The sequence below is a fragment of the Dipodomys ordii genome, unplaced genomic scaffold (genome assembly GCF_000151885.1).
Source record: "Dipodomys ordii isolate 6190 unplaced genomic scaffold, Dord_2.0 Scaffold90, whole genome shotgun sequence".
In the NCBI taxonomy this organism is placed as follows: Eukaryota; Metazoa; Chordata; class Mammalia; order Rodentia; family Heteromyidae; genus Dipodomys; species Dipodomys ordii.
The window spans coordinates 954,119-968,489 of record NW_012267306.1 but is presented as its reverse complement, the minus strand read 5'-3'; the positions used below and the strand labels follow the sequence as shown (position 1 = coordinate 968,489).

At 34.1% G+C, this 14,371-nt stretch overlaps 1 protein-coding gene across 1 annotated transcript in view; it reads left to right on the top strand.

The window, feature by feature from the left end:
• The window catches only part of Ccdc132 (coiled-coil domain containing 132), a 101,933-nt gene that overhangs the window by 59,088 nt on the left and 28,474 nt on the right, over window positions 1-14,371 (top strand). Inside the window, exons 17-20 of the mRNA XM_013026070.1 lie at window positions 261-351; window positions 3,073-3,249; window positions 4,964-5,082; window positions 6,595-6,701. Of these exons, the coding sequence (XP_012881524.1) occupies window positions 261-351; window positions 3,073-3,249; window positions 4,964-5,082; window positions 6,595-6,701 (494 nt within the window). The remainder of the gene's footprint in view (window positions 1-260; window positions 352-3,072; window positions 3,250-4,963; window positions 5,083-6,594; window positions 6,702-14,371) is intronic.

Genomic DNA, 14,371 nt, shown 5'->3' with positions numbered 1-14,371 from the left:
TTTAAATTTAGCCCCTTAGTAAAAATGACATTTCAGACATTCTTTTGCAATACAGTAAAAATATTCACGTAAGGAAATATTTAATAATTTTCCTCTTAAGGATTATAAGATATTAATGAGTAAAAAACAATAAACTTTTGCTATTGTGTTCATCTCAGTGGTTTCTCAGAGTTGATTATGATCATGATGATAGACCTGTAATTGGACTGTGCTCTATTTCTTCAATTCTAATTTGTAAAGTTTTCCTTTTCTTTTTGAAGAACACGACTTGATGAACTCAGAATGTTCTTAGAGAATGAGACTTGGGAGCTTTGTCCTGTGAAGTCAAATTTCAGCATCTTGCAGCTTCATGTAAGTTTTTTCTTATGAACAAAAATATTTTTAATCTTTTAAAATTTTTTAAATAAAAAATCTTTTTAATCTTTTAAAATAAAAGACAGATATGTCAAGTCATTTATAAAGCAGTCAGATGACTGAACAATGCTGATTCTGCCTTCCTTGAATGCTTTTAATGGCAAGCCCCTCCTATGAGAATTTCCTTTTATAGTTATGAAAAAATCTGTTTTTACAAATTTCATTTATATGCCTTAGGAAAACTCTTTTGCCTACGGGGAATTAACACTTAAAATGGTTGTTTTTTTTGAATTCTGCTAAATTACAAATTTTCAGAAAGTTATGCTATTTTAATAGTTTAATAAGAATGTTTATTACAATGCTTATTTGTAATTGCTTAAAGGGACTAATGGGTGTCAGAGTTTTACTACAATTCCTAAATTTGCCTGTATTGAGCAAATGCCTGAAAAAAAAATAAGAAACACCATTATATTTTTAACTGATTTTTATTTTGAATTCAATTAATAGAGTAAATAGTAAATGAAAAAGTCTTCAATTGGTGTGATTTTGTTTTGATTGAAATACATTGCTGATATGTTCTCCAAATCTAAAAATTCTAAGTTAATGTTAATTTTAGATGAATATCTGTTTAAGTACTTTACTCCAAGTTCTATTTAATCATTATATTACATGTGCATATTTACACACATAGTTGGTAAAATTGTAACCTCTCTTAAGCAGTATGTGGAAACATTTCTATTCTGGTGAATCTTATTTTCTTCAAAGAAGTTAATTTGGAGATCTCTTTTAAGTATAGAAAAATATTAATTAAATTTTTTGATAAGTTTTCCCAGTGTATATCTACATTTTGAGAGACCTGTGTGTTTGTTTTTTGCCTTTGAGGAAAATGCCTGTCAGGGAATACATAATTTAGGTTTTTTTGATAGTGCTTATTTGCTTATGTTCATATTTTATAATAGCTCTTATCTAGTTCTGTCATGTTTAGTCTTAATTTGGAAATAGTAAAAAGACTGAAACATGTTGGTTAATCTGTGCTGAAAAGCAATGTAATTATCATTAATTTTTAATTACAAATACTTAAAAATAATTCCTTAATGTTACTTAGAATTCTAAGTTAATGTTAATTTTAGAATATCTAATATCTGTTTAAATACTTTATTCCATGTTCTATTTAATCATTATATTATGTGTGCATATTTTGTAAGCCAACCTCTTCTAAGCAGTATGTTGAAACATTCCTATTCAGGTGAACATCATTTTCTTCAAAGAAGTTAATTTGGCAATCTCTTTTAGGTATAGAAAAAATATTAATTAAAATTTTTACCACTTTGGAAAGTAGTATGGAGGTTTCTCAAAAGACTCTACATAGAGCTCCCCAATGACCCAGCAGTCCCACTTTTGGGCATTTACCCACATGATCACAAACAAGACTATACTAAAGCTACCAGCACAATTATGTTTATTGCAGCATTATCTACCATAGCGAAGATATGGAACCAATCCAGATGCCCCTCAGTAGTTGAATGGATCAAGAAAATGTGGCATTTATACACAATGGAATTCTATGCCTTCATCGGAAAGAATGACATTGCCCCATTTGTTAGAAAATGGAAAGATTGGAAAAGCTCATATTAAGTGAAGTAAGCCAGGCCCATAGGACATAGGAACATAGGTTCCATGGTTTGCCTTATTTGCTATAACTAGTATATGTCTGAGACAAGCAGAAAAGGTCAGATAAGATGATGTTAGGCGAAATGAACCCCAAGATAAGGACACAATTGGTTTTGTTCTTTCTTGCTATTGTTTCTAATGTATTTATAAGGTATCATGTGATTTTTTTTGTTGCTTTGTATGTCCCACCCCCCACAGTATAACCCCTGTATTTGATGTTGGTATAATTTGGGGAGCGGAAAGGAAAAAACAAATTATTTAAATAGGGATACAGGTGGACCCATTGCCACAATGAGATGTATGAGTCGCTATGTCAAAAAACGAACTTTACAACTTTGGTTGGGGAAGGAGTGGGCCGGGGTGTAGTCATGGAGATGGGATGGTAGGGGAAAAACAAAGGAGGAGGCAACAATGCTTGATAAGAAATGTACTCATTACCTTGCTCATGTAATTGTAACCCCTCTGTATGATATTTTCACAATAAAAACTTATTAAAAAAAGAAAAATATTAATTAAAATTTTTGATAAGTTTTCCCATCAATAGTTTTATAATTTAAATTACTTTTAGAGATTGTTTCAACGATTTCATTAATTAGATATATAATCTTCTACTTGGTCCTTAATTTCTCTAGATCATAAATTTTGGTATCTGTATAGAATATCTAGTAAGCCAAGTGCTTGGTTTAACAATTCATTTTCATACATGATTTTAGTCTGCTCATAAGACTTTTGCTATTTAAAATTTTTTAGAAAATAGCCTTTATATTTCATATTATTTTCACAAACTTTTCTTAAAAGTTCTTTAAAGTAAACTAAAAGTAGTTCAAAGCAGATAACACTGATTTAAGTGATGTCATGGACTGAGTTAGCTGTAGCAAAACCTTTAAACATGGATTACCAAAACTGTGGTTTCATAGAGCTTGTAAGATTGACTTACCTGAAGATCATGATTTTCTTTCTACTTACTCTACATTGGCAGGATATGTTTATGTACTTGAAGTTTATTGTTGTTGCTATAATGTATTTGGCTCCTTTTTCAATGTTTAGGAATTTAAATTCATGGAACAATCCCGATCCCCATCAGTTTCACCTAGTAAGCAGCCAGTGTCAAGTTCTTCAAAAGCAGCAACTCTGTTTGAGCAATACTGTAGTGGTGGGAATCCATTTGAAATTCAAGCCAACCACAAAGATGAAGAAACAGAAGATGTCTTGGCTTCTAATGGAGTATGTTATATGGTGTATTTAGTGCCATGTATTTCCTATTTCTGTCCTTTTTGTTGGTGACTTCATTGTTCATAGAGTTCCATTTTAATGAAGTGCAGAAGTGCTCTTTAGTGTTCTCCAGTGCAAGAAGGCTTTGATGTATCTTATGGAGAAATGGTTGTACTAGACAAGCTTTACTTGGGCATGAATTATAGTGCTGTTGGGCATGAGTTCAGTGTTGATGAATGATGAATATTGTTACCAGAGGATCACTGGAATCTGATATGAACAATAGTTCAGTATTTGCCAACTCAGTGTTCACAGTAACTTCATAGAAAAGGAACCTTGTTTATAGTACAAGACCCAAATCAAGAAGGCAGATCATTGCTTTGCCCTCAGGTGGGAATGTTCATGTTGGATGACATGTCCATGAATGACTTGAAGAATAGGTATCTAAGGATGGGTTTGGGGATGTAACAGATAAATCTTAATGTATCAATGAGTTTGAAAATATTGAATCCTTATACAGAGAATACGAACAATACTGTGTAATCATGAAGCTCTGTTTCTATAACCAAGAAAAGCTAGTTGGTGTTGAACTTTGTGTGATATTAAGAATTTTGCTCATAACTGTAGGAAAAAGCTTACAGTGATTTTATTTTACAATTATTCACTTATGACCTGATCTTTCCAGGTATAAAGTAAGTCCTTGAGAATCTGGAACCACATCTAAATATAGCTCAATAGATTAGTGGATTTTATTAATAGATTCTCAAGAAGTAGTTGTTGAATTATGACAAACTTCTTTCCATCTTGTCATTGTACGTTTTTGTTCAGCTGTCATATGGAGATAAACATCATTAAAGAATTAATTTTTGGGATTCAGTGAAATAATTTGGGAAGTAACGTGGCTCATTACTTAGTCAAAACCTCAATGAATGTTAGCCACTGTTGAATTATGTTAATCTGTTACATCAGTGATGATGATATTGCTACTATTGCTCCTTTTGGTCTAGTATGGGTTTCACTGTTTTCCCTTTCTGGCGTAGGTCATGATGCAAGAGAGTTAGGGAAATATTACCAAGGCATCTTTCTCTCAAAAGCAATCAGCATGGCTATTAATGTAACAGTAATTTTCTAAGTCGTTCATTATAAGCATACACATGTATTTTGTGTTCACTAAACTGAGTCAAGACTTTCAGTGTGTCAGAAATAGATATTCAGTGTCATAATGAGTTAGCAAATTGGATAGTAAGTGTGATGAAACTTTTAGACATTTTTTGTAAAATCATTAAATACATATTCTTTTCATCATTTGAGTTCCTTTTGATGTATTTGGTTTTTGTATATGGAAATTTGATTTTCTTTGTCATTTACAAACCTCTATACATGTATTTTTGTTTTTCTTTTTCGCTGGGTAAGATGTAATGATTAAGAAAAAGAAAAATGAAGTATAGGAAGTGGCTCTGTGGCTCAAGTGGTAGAGTGCTCACCTTGAGCTGAAGAGCTCAGGGATAGCATCCAGTCCCAGAGTTCAAGTCCCATGGCTGACCAAAAAAAAAAAAGAACAAAAAAGTGAAGTATAGTATGATTCTTTGTAGTGAAATTAAAGCTAAATTATTAAGAATTTTTCTGTATTTAGTGGTCTCTTACACAGTTACAATTGGATTAATTTCGTTGTGTAGAAGGATTGCAGTAAAGGTGCTTAATCCTAAACCCACTGTGTTCTGTTCAGTACGAGTCTGATGAACAAGAAAAGAGTGCCTATCAAGAGTATGACAGTGACAGTGATGTTCCTGAGGAACTCAAGCGAGATTATGTGGATGAGCAGACAGGTGATGCTCCAGTAAAAAGGTAATCATCCTTAGGTTGTATACTTCTTTGGTTGTGGGCCTAACATATCATAGAATTCCCTTTGAAGATTAACAGAAATTTTAAAAAAAAATTTTTTTTGTGTTTATAACATTCTATAACAGAAGTTAATGTGTTTTAAAAATGATTCCAGAAAAGAGTAGAAAAATATGATTTCTCATATTTGATAATAGTAAATTTTCAGGGAAAATGTAATGCTTATACAAGCTGTACCTAAGAAAACTTCCTTAGGCATTTTACAAACCAATGCATTTCACTGGGAGTTTACTTGTTAAAGTTGTGTCAAAAAAATCATAGTTGTTGATTTTATTACTTTAAAAGCCTTTCCTTTATGCAGATTGTTTGCCGCAAGGTTCTAATTCCTTTTTTAAAATGCTACCAAAAGTTAATCTTTTTTAAAGTGCTTAAAAGTTTATCTGATGAAAATATTGGGCATAATCAGAGCTTTCAACTCAGAGATGAAGTTCTTGCTGTTATACAATAAATAGAGCAACTCTCCACTTTTACTTTCCCTGTGTCCTTTTGGTTTTATATTTGAATCTTGTATTAACATTTCCTGTTAGTGATTGAGGTTTGTTTTAGGATAACCTGTCCTTTTCAAAAGCATGATAGAATTTTTTATTGGGGGGGGGTCACTTTCTACCAGTTCAATACCTCTTGATTTTGATGTGTTCATATGAATTAATATCAGACAGTAACTACAAAGGTAGTTACATGATAGATTAAAACCCAAGATAGAATAATTTTTCCTTAAAAATGAGAAATTCATATAGCTTTAAGTATATCAATTATAAAATATTTTTATTGGTTTTTCCATATGTAATAGATTGAAATATCTATAGATGTGAGCAATTTTGAGCTGAATGGAGCTATTTTGTTTTATATCTTCATTAGTTAAATTTAGGTATGTTGGTCAAAGGAAACTCTGAATTGAATTGAAATGAACAAGTAAGATAGGGTTGGCTAGTGTATGTTTGTATTACATTTTTGGTAGTGTTAATGTTGCCTCCTAAAGTTTGAATCATGTAATTAACTACAGAAACCAAACTGTTAACAGTTGCTATAGGATCTAGATTATTGTGTCCCTTGAAAATACAAATTTTTGTCATGTGTGTTGCAGTGACCATCCTTCATGCCAAATTTATCTTTGTGCCAGATTATTCAATCATCCTCCTTTACTATGCTGGGTTTCTACGTATGTTGGGTGTCTCTTATTTTCTGCACTTTCCATATAACTTCTACTTCTCCTTTGACTCTGCTCCTTAACCCCTGATTCTGACATCACCCCGTATATTGAATTTAGCTTCTAAGGAGGCTGTTTTTTCATGTTTCCAAAATTAGGAAACTTAGTACATTTGCACCTAGACATATAATAATTTACCTAAAAATCTGTTTTTAAAAACTTACCAATTTTCAGTCATGACTAAAAACTGAATAACTTACTGGTTTATTACCTGGTAACCCTAATTGCAATTCTTGTTTTTCCATATTAAGTGTTTCTCGAGAAACCCTGAAAAGCAGGAAGAAATCAGATTACAGTCTAAATAAAGTGAATGCTCCTATCTTAACAAATACAACACTAAATGTGATAAGACTTGTTGGTAAGTAGTTATACCTTATTATAAAAAACTTTAGAGTTTTTAAATAAAAACCTTAAATGAGTTTGTTTTTGCTATTACATGAGTTTTATTTGATAACCAATGCCCTGTGCTGTGAGACTCTCATATGTCCCTATGTGCCAGTGGCTGGAGGCTAAGATCTGAGGATCATGGTTTGAAGTTTGGGCAGGAAAGTCAATGAGACTCTTTATCTCCAACTAGCCATCAGAAAGTAAGAAGTGGAGCTGATGCTCAAGTAGCAGAGCACTAGCCTTGAATAGAAAAGCTTAGTTGACAGTGCTCAGGCCCTGAGTTGAAGCCCCAGGACCAGCACACAAAACCTAACCAAACAAAAGAAAAAAGCCTCATGTCAATATTTCTCATCTTAAATGGTCCCAATAGTAACATACAGATATTAAACTGTCAATTTCACATTTTTAACGTAACTGCCTATTAAATCTTTACTTCTCTAAAATACTATAATTAAATGGAATGTAATAAAGATTCTCCTAGTTTAGTCAGAGGTGCACATGTGATAATGATACTGTTAGTTATCATGCAGACATTTAGTTTTTTGTTTTGGTCAGTCATAGGGCTTGAACTCTGGGCCTGGGCACTGTCCCTGAGCTGTTTAGCTTAAGGTGAGCACTCTACCACTTGAGCCACAGCACCACTCTGGTTTTCTGGTTGTTAATTGGAGATAAGAGTCTCACAGACCTTTCTGCTTGGGCTGCCTTTGAACCAGATCCTCAGATCTCAGTCTCCTGAGTAGCTAGGATTACGGATTTGAGCTACCATTGCCTAGCCTATTCATTCAGTTTTAATGTCACATCACAGGAGATGTTCTATGATCTGAATATATGGTTAGTAAAAGTATTCAGAGAATGTCTTTACTGATGATGTTATAGGAGACAACATGAAACCATTTTCAAAATGCAGGTTTAAGGATGATGTAGACTTTATCATGCTAGTATTTCAATGTCTTGTATGCTCTCAGCCTTTATATTTCACAAGAAACCTATACATTTGACAGATAAATTGAAGAGTGTTTTTTTCACATTAAGTCCTCTGAACTTTCTTGGTGAATATAATATTTATTACATTGCCATGCTTGATTAACCCTAGGTCTGATGAAATGATCTATGCTCATTTAGACTAAAATATACAAAATGTTTTAGTCCTACTTCAGAGAAAAATATGAAAAAGTAATGATGAATTGTGAAGAAAAGGTATACATTTTGATGCCACAAAAATTGAGATTCTAAAAAACTATTCTTTGGCTAATTATTGTCAGGATAATTAGCTTTTTTTCTTTTATCCAAGAGAGCTAGCTGAAAATTGTTGAGTAACCTTCTAGAATTTTCAGACCAGAATTGGAAGGGTGCTAAGAGATCATCTTGTATAAATTCCCACAAAATGAAGTTTTCTATCAATAATGTCGGTATATGTGGTAGCTTTTGTTTCATGACTCACAGTCACTCAAAGCATATTATTTTGTCAGACTATTTATTCTATTATTAGACTGCTCTAATTCCTAGAAATCTTTCCCCTATGGAAAAATCAGTCTCTCTCTCTTCCTCTCTATCTCTCTTCCTCTCTCTCTCTCTCAATTCTATTTTCTAATTTATTTATTAGACTTAATTCTTCCCTGAAAGAAAAGCACATCTGTGGTTTTTTTTCCCCCCCTTCCCTCTAGTTCTTTTATATAGTCACTTTTTGGGTGATGTAGTTATCTTGTCCTTTCTTTCTTTATACCTACCATCTCTACTCCATTTCCTAGACTCAGTGTGCAGCAATACCTTACCTGCCCTTACTGATAGGAATTCCAAACATTTCTGAATCCTTGTCACTCCCTTCAGGCTTGTTTAAACTCTGTGGTTCTTGGTGTCTGAGCATGCTTCTTGAGATGTAGTTTGTTTGTTTTTGCTGAGTATGTTGGAGTGACAAACAGCTTACCATAGTGGCTTTTTATATCAGGGGCATTTGCTTTTGCATCAAAAAGCAGAGCAAGTCAAGGGAAGTGGCTAGGGACATATAATATTCTTATAGAGTATGAGCAGAACCAATGATTGGTGAAAATAATGTAATAGGTCACATGTAATTGGATTTTCAGAAAGGAATAGAGATAGTCATGTTGCTTTTTACTCTAAAAAGGCATACATTATGGCAGTCAAATAAAATAAAATACAGGCAAAACCAGATTGAAGATGGAGGATATCCTGTTTTGTTCAATGAAATATAGCTTTTAAGTTCTTAGTAGGCATATGAATTTGAACAAGTAATGTGTTCTGCTATTCTCATGGATGAAAAAGATTACCTCTTTTATAATAATAGTAAAAATGTGCCCTGGATGCTAAATTCAAGATAATAGCAGCAATTTCTCATATAAGGATTACTGATTGTTCAAGTAGCCATTGTGTTGTTTTTTGTTTTTGTTTTTTATTTTGTTTTTCGCAATGGATTTATAGAAGCTGAGAAGAGCCACATTCTTGTGGATCTTTGTTATATTGGTTGTTTAAGTAGGACATAATCTTGAATCAAACCTTATTCAGCGAAAAGTCTGACCATTATAATTACAGCCTTCTCCAATACCATATCTTTCAGTAGAGTTATAATTAAGAAGCAACATTGAATATAATCATTTAATTTTTTTGTCTTTTTATTTAGGGCTTGGATGAGGCTCTGCCATTAATCCCCAGGTCCCCATTGGAGACTTTGGTGCCTTTTACTCTCTTTCTTCCTATAATGCATATTTCTCATTTATATGTGTTCATGAAATACAGTTTGAAGAGACCCTTTCGTTCATGGACCTCTGACTGGTACAAACACTATTTCATCCCCTGTTACTGTTTGAAGATTGTAATTCAGTGAAGACCATGCCTCTTTTCATATTTGTATAAATAAGAAATATTAATTTTTTAGCATTGTGGAACATGAAAGGTCTAATGATCAAGTACATAGGGAATACATTTTAAGATCCATTTAAGGTAATATTTTCCTAAGGTAATTAAGAAAGATTAAATGAATGAGTGTTAAATGGGGCTTCCCAGCCCCAGATGTACATGTGTTTCTTAGAAAGGCTCAATGAGACATTCTATTAGTTAATGGGGCTAATCAGACCATTATGTAAGGAGAAAGTTGTGAGTACCTATATGCAGAGGCAGAGAACTGTGTCTGTCTCAATGCAACTAACACCGATACTGATGAATCTATCTCCTGGTGGCAGTTCTTACTTGAGTACATTTTATAGGTCTCAGAGGCAAGATCTGTATTACCAAAGGCCAAGTTTGTAACAACACAGTTTACAACATCAAAAGTACCGGATGGATAGCTAGGACAAAAACATACTAGCACATATTTCGGGACTTAAAATCAACCTAGGAAATACTCATCTAGGGAAAGTTTTAGACCTAATGTAGTCGAGTTGCTGCTTCCATAATAGTAGAGAGAAACCAGAAATGAGAGGGAAGTGATCTGTTCCATCGATGGCACATTCTTTTTCATTAATATTACTTTGTCACTGAGCATTTTTAAGTTAAAAGATAATATATAGGAATGGCTTATGATTAAAATAACCTAGAGTATAAACAGAAACCCCAAAGAAAATTGTTCAGTATACTTTCGAAGATTTTTTTTTCCCCAGTCCTAGGGCTTGAGCTCAGGGCCTGGGCACTATTCCTGAGCTGCTTTTGCTCAAGGCTAGCACTGTACTACCACTTCCACCTTTCCAGTTGATCTGGTACTTAGGAATGGAACCTGAGGCTTCATACACGCTAGGCAAGCATCCTACCACTAAGCCACATCCCAGCCCCTTATTATACTTTTACAAGCAAGTTTAATATTAAACTTGATATTTTTGTTTATATTTTAAAAACCGGACCACTCATAATGTTAGCATTCATTGGACTTTTTCACTTTATGCATTTTGATTATGCTTAAACCTTTAGTATTGTATAGGGTGACTTTCTTTGTCCTGGTCTTATTCTGTAGGTTTACCATAATTTATTTTACAGGTCTTCTGCTTTTGAACAGTTATGTTTTTTTTTTTTTCAAATCATTTGATACTATAAACAATGCCAAAGCAAAGCAGTGGTCTCTGTAATAAATAGAAGACATATTTGATAGGATTTAAAATATTGTCAGAATACATAATTTGAGTCATTAGAATAAACTGTATTAAAACCATAATGGCAGATGAGTTTTTTGAGCTGTGCCTTTTAACCTTTTGAGTTTATAGAGAATCGGTTGCTAACTAATACCTTTTTACCTTCATGGTGCAGATAAACATTTAAGCACAGGCTCATTGAGCAAAGAGGCCTAGGGTATCATATTGGAAGTGGAGCATTAGAGGGACAGACAGTAAGAGAAAGCCCAGGAGGTCCTAAATAAATGGTAGAGAAGCAAGAGAAAAATTAGTAAAGTGTAACACCCTTGAAACTTAAGGGACTTCTCTACTTGTGACAGGAGACCAAGAAAACCATGTGTGATATCAATTCTTTTCTGCTGGCGTAAGCCACTGATTTTCAATTTTTGTCATACATCAGAATCACTAGAGAGCTTGATAAAACAGAAATCTGGGTCTCACCTGCAAAGCATATGATTCCATAGTTCTGTGATTGTACCCCAGAATGTACATTTTTAACAAGCTTCCTGGTGATGCTGAAACAGCTGACTCAGGGAGAGTCCTTTTAATATTTTCTTAAATAAAATATAAAACAGTATATATTAAATAACAGGAAGATTCTTGATTGTATAACAAGTTGTCAAATATTAGTTGCCTTTTCCTAATAAATGCAAGTAATAATTGTTTTAAAGCTAAACTTATTTCAGATGTTTAAATTGTTATAGAATTTAGTGAACTCTTAAATGTAATCTTATAGAAGTATCAAAGTAATTTGTTTTAAAAGTGTAAACCTTGTTTTGTGATTAAATTAAAACCATTTTAAGATATAATACCTAAGGGGAAAAATCTATTGTTCTTCAACTAGTTTATATTTCAGTATTATTGGAAGGTATATTGTTGATGTTATTGTTGATATGTTGCTATTATATGTAAATTTTAATTTTGAAACAGCTTTAAAATATTCCTAGAGTTGGTGGTTGTATATATATTTTGAGATGGCACTCCAAGAAGCACAGTCCTTTAGTACAAGTCAGAAGAAAGTGATATTGGAGATTTAGGAGACTAAGAATATTCCAGCAACTGAATCTCAGCAGTGTCAGAGTTCATAGGTGGGATAATGGTCCAAGACTTGGGCCCCAGGAAGAATCTTTGAGACCTTATTCCAAAGTAACTGCAGTATGAGCAGCAGAGGTTAAGGTTTGTGGTTCAAGGCCAGTCTGGCAAAAGTTTTTAAGACTCCATCTTGACTATTGGCTGGGTTTTGTGGCACATGCCTGTCATCTCAGTGACATGGGGAAGCACCAGTAGAAAGATTGCACTAGCAGCTCTCCCAGTCATAAAGTGAGACCCTATCTTCAAAATAATCAATGGAAAGCTGGGTGCTGGTGGCTCACGCCTATAATCCTAGCTACTCAGGAGGCTGAGATCTGAGGATCACGATTCAAAGCCAGCCTGGGCAGGAAAATCCGTGAAACTCTTATCTTCAATAAAACCACCAGAAAACTGGAAGTGGTGCTATAGCTCAAGTGGTAGAGCACTCGCCTTGAGCTGAAGAGCTGAGGGACAGTGCCCAGGTCCAGAGTTCAAGCTCCATGACCATAAAAAAAAATATATATATATATGTATATATAATATAAATATATATACATATGTATCTATATATCTATATCTATATAAATATATATATGCAATGGAGAAAGTGCTGAAGGCATGGCTCAGGTTGTATATTGGATTCCTAGCACACATGAGGCCCTAAGTTCAAACCTCATACTGATACTGCTCCTCACCTCCCAAAAACACAGTGCAAATTGGTAACAAGGCACTTAGGCAATAGAACTGTAAGGTGTGTGTGTGTGTGTGTGTGTGTGTCTGTCTGTCTGTGTCTGTCTGTGTCTGTGTCTGTGTGTCTGTGTGTCTAGAGCTTGAATATAGGCCTTGAGTGCTGTCCTTGAGCTTTATTGTGCAAAGCTAGCCACAGCTATAATTGTCAGCTTTTTAATGGTTAGTTGGAGCTGAGAATCCTCACAGACTTTCCTGCCTTAGCTGGCTTTATACCACAATCCTCAGATCCTCAAATCTTAGCCTCCTAAGTAGCTAGAATTATAAGTGTGAGCCACTGGTGCCCAAGTAAGGACTAAATGAATATTACACTATCCTGTCCACTTTATTGTTCTGTGTCCTTTCTAACTTGCCCAAGCTCAAGTAACTTATATTTCCTTTATTCCTTATTTTATAACATTCCCAGTTTGCCTTTAGTTATGCTCTTTTATCTTTATGTACTATTTATACGAATTGGTGATTTCTCAGATTGATTCACTATAGCAAGAATAATCTTTCATGAAGACTGTAAACTTCTAGAGATATCAGTCAGTTTGTGGAGCTTTACCTTTGTAGATTTCTAGTAGCAGTTGGTCTGACAAGCCTTGAGTTTTAAAAACTTGACTGCTGGAGAACCTTTTTTCCCTTCTCTTGCTGCAAAGATGTTATTACTTGTGTATTTCCTCCTCTATCCAGGAGATGTAGGTATCTGCCTGATAAAACTTGGAATTCCCTGGGCCACTTTCCATATAGCAACTCTGCTCCTCTTTTTATCCTTCTGATAAGTTAACTAAGGCCCTGTCCATGTTTCTTTTTGGTTGGTTTCTTTGTCAGTCCCTCTCTGCATCTCTTTTCTATGGTCTAGACTTGGGATGAGAGAGTTTACACAGTGTTTTCTCTGGGAAGTTTTTCTCTTTCTACATTAGTTAGCTTCCTTCATATAACATCCCATACTTCTTCCTATTGAATTCATGGTGAAAATTTCTTTGAAACAACAGCAATAGATGCAGTTCTTTATCCATGTATCATATGCCACAGAAAAAATTCACATACATTTCCTCATGAATTATTCATGAAACCCTTTTTCATACTACAGAACTGAAGCCCAGAGAGGATGTTCCTTATGTGACACATGCAGTTAGTGAGGCAAACCAGGCAGTCTCATCCTAGAGCTAAATTTTCATGCTTCACGGCAAGGGGAGGAAATAGGAGACATGAATTCTCAGTCTTGAACAGCTAACTATTCATGTCAGAATGGTATCATATAGATAGCTCTGAGGAAGGACTGACAACCTCCTGTAATGGATAATTCAGGAAGAGATGCCTTTCCTGGTCTAAGCTGTATTAGATGCCTTCTCTACTTCTCTGCTGTGTATCAGTGCTGCATTCTGAACACTGACCACTTTTAAAATCAGACAGGCTAACATCAAACCCTTGTTTTTATCAAGATACCACATCTCACAGTGAAGTTGTTAAAAAAAAAAAAAAAAAGAGCTTTTGAGAAGCAGCAGGAGACTCTCCCCAGTGCTGCCTGTCAGCAGCATGGAGGCGATTTCTTGGTCTGTTTGTTTGTCCCTTAGTTACTTCCCAGAAAAAGAGTGAGAAGTCATGTTTGGAATTCATGTCAGTCTGAAAATGTCTTTATTTTACTCTTTCATTTTGAGTACTGTTCAGCTGTGACTAGAATGTAGATGAAAAATTATTGTCTTTGGAACTTTGAAACTTCTAAATG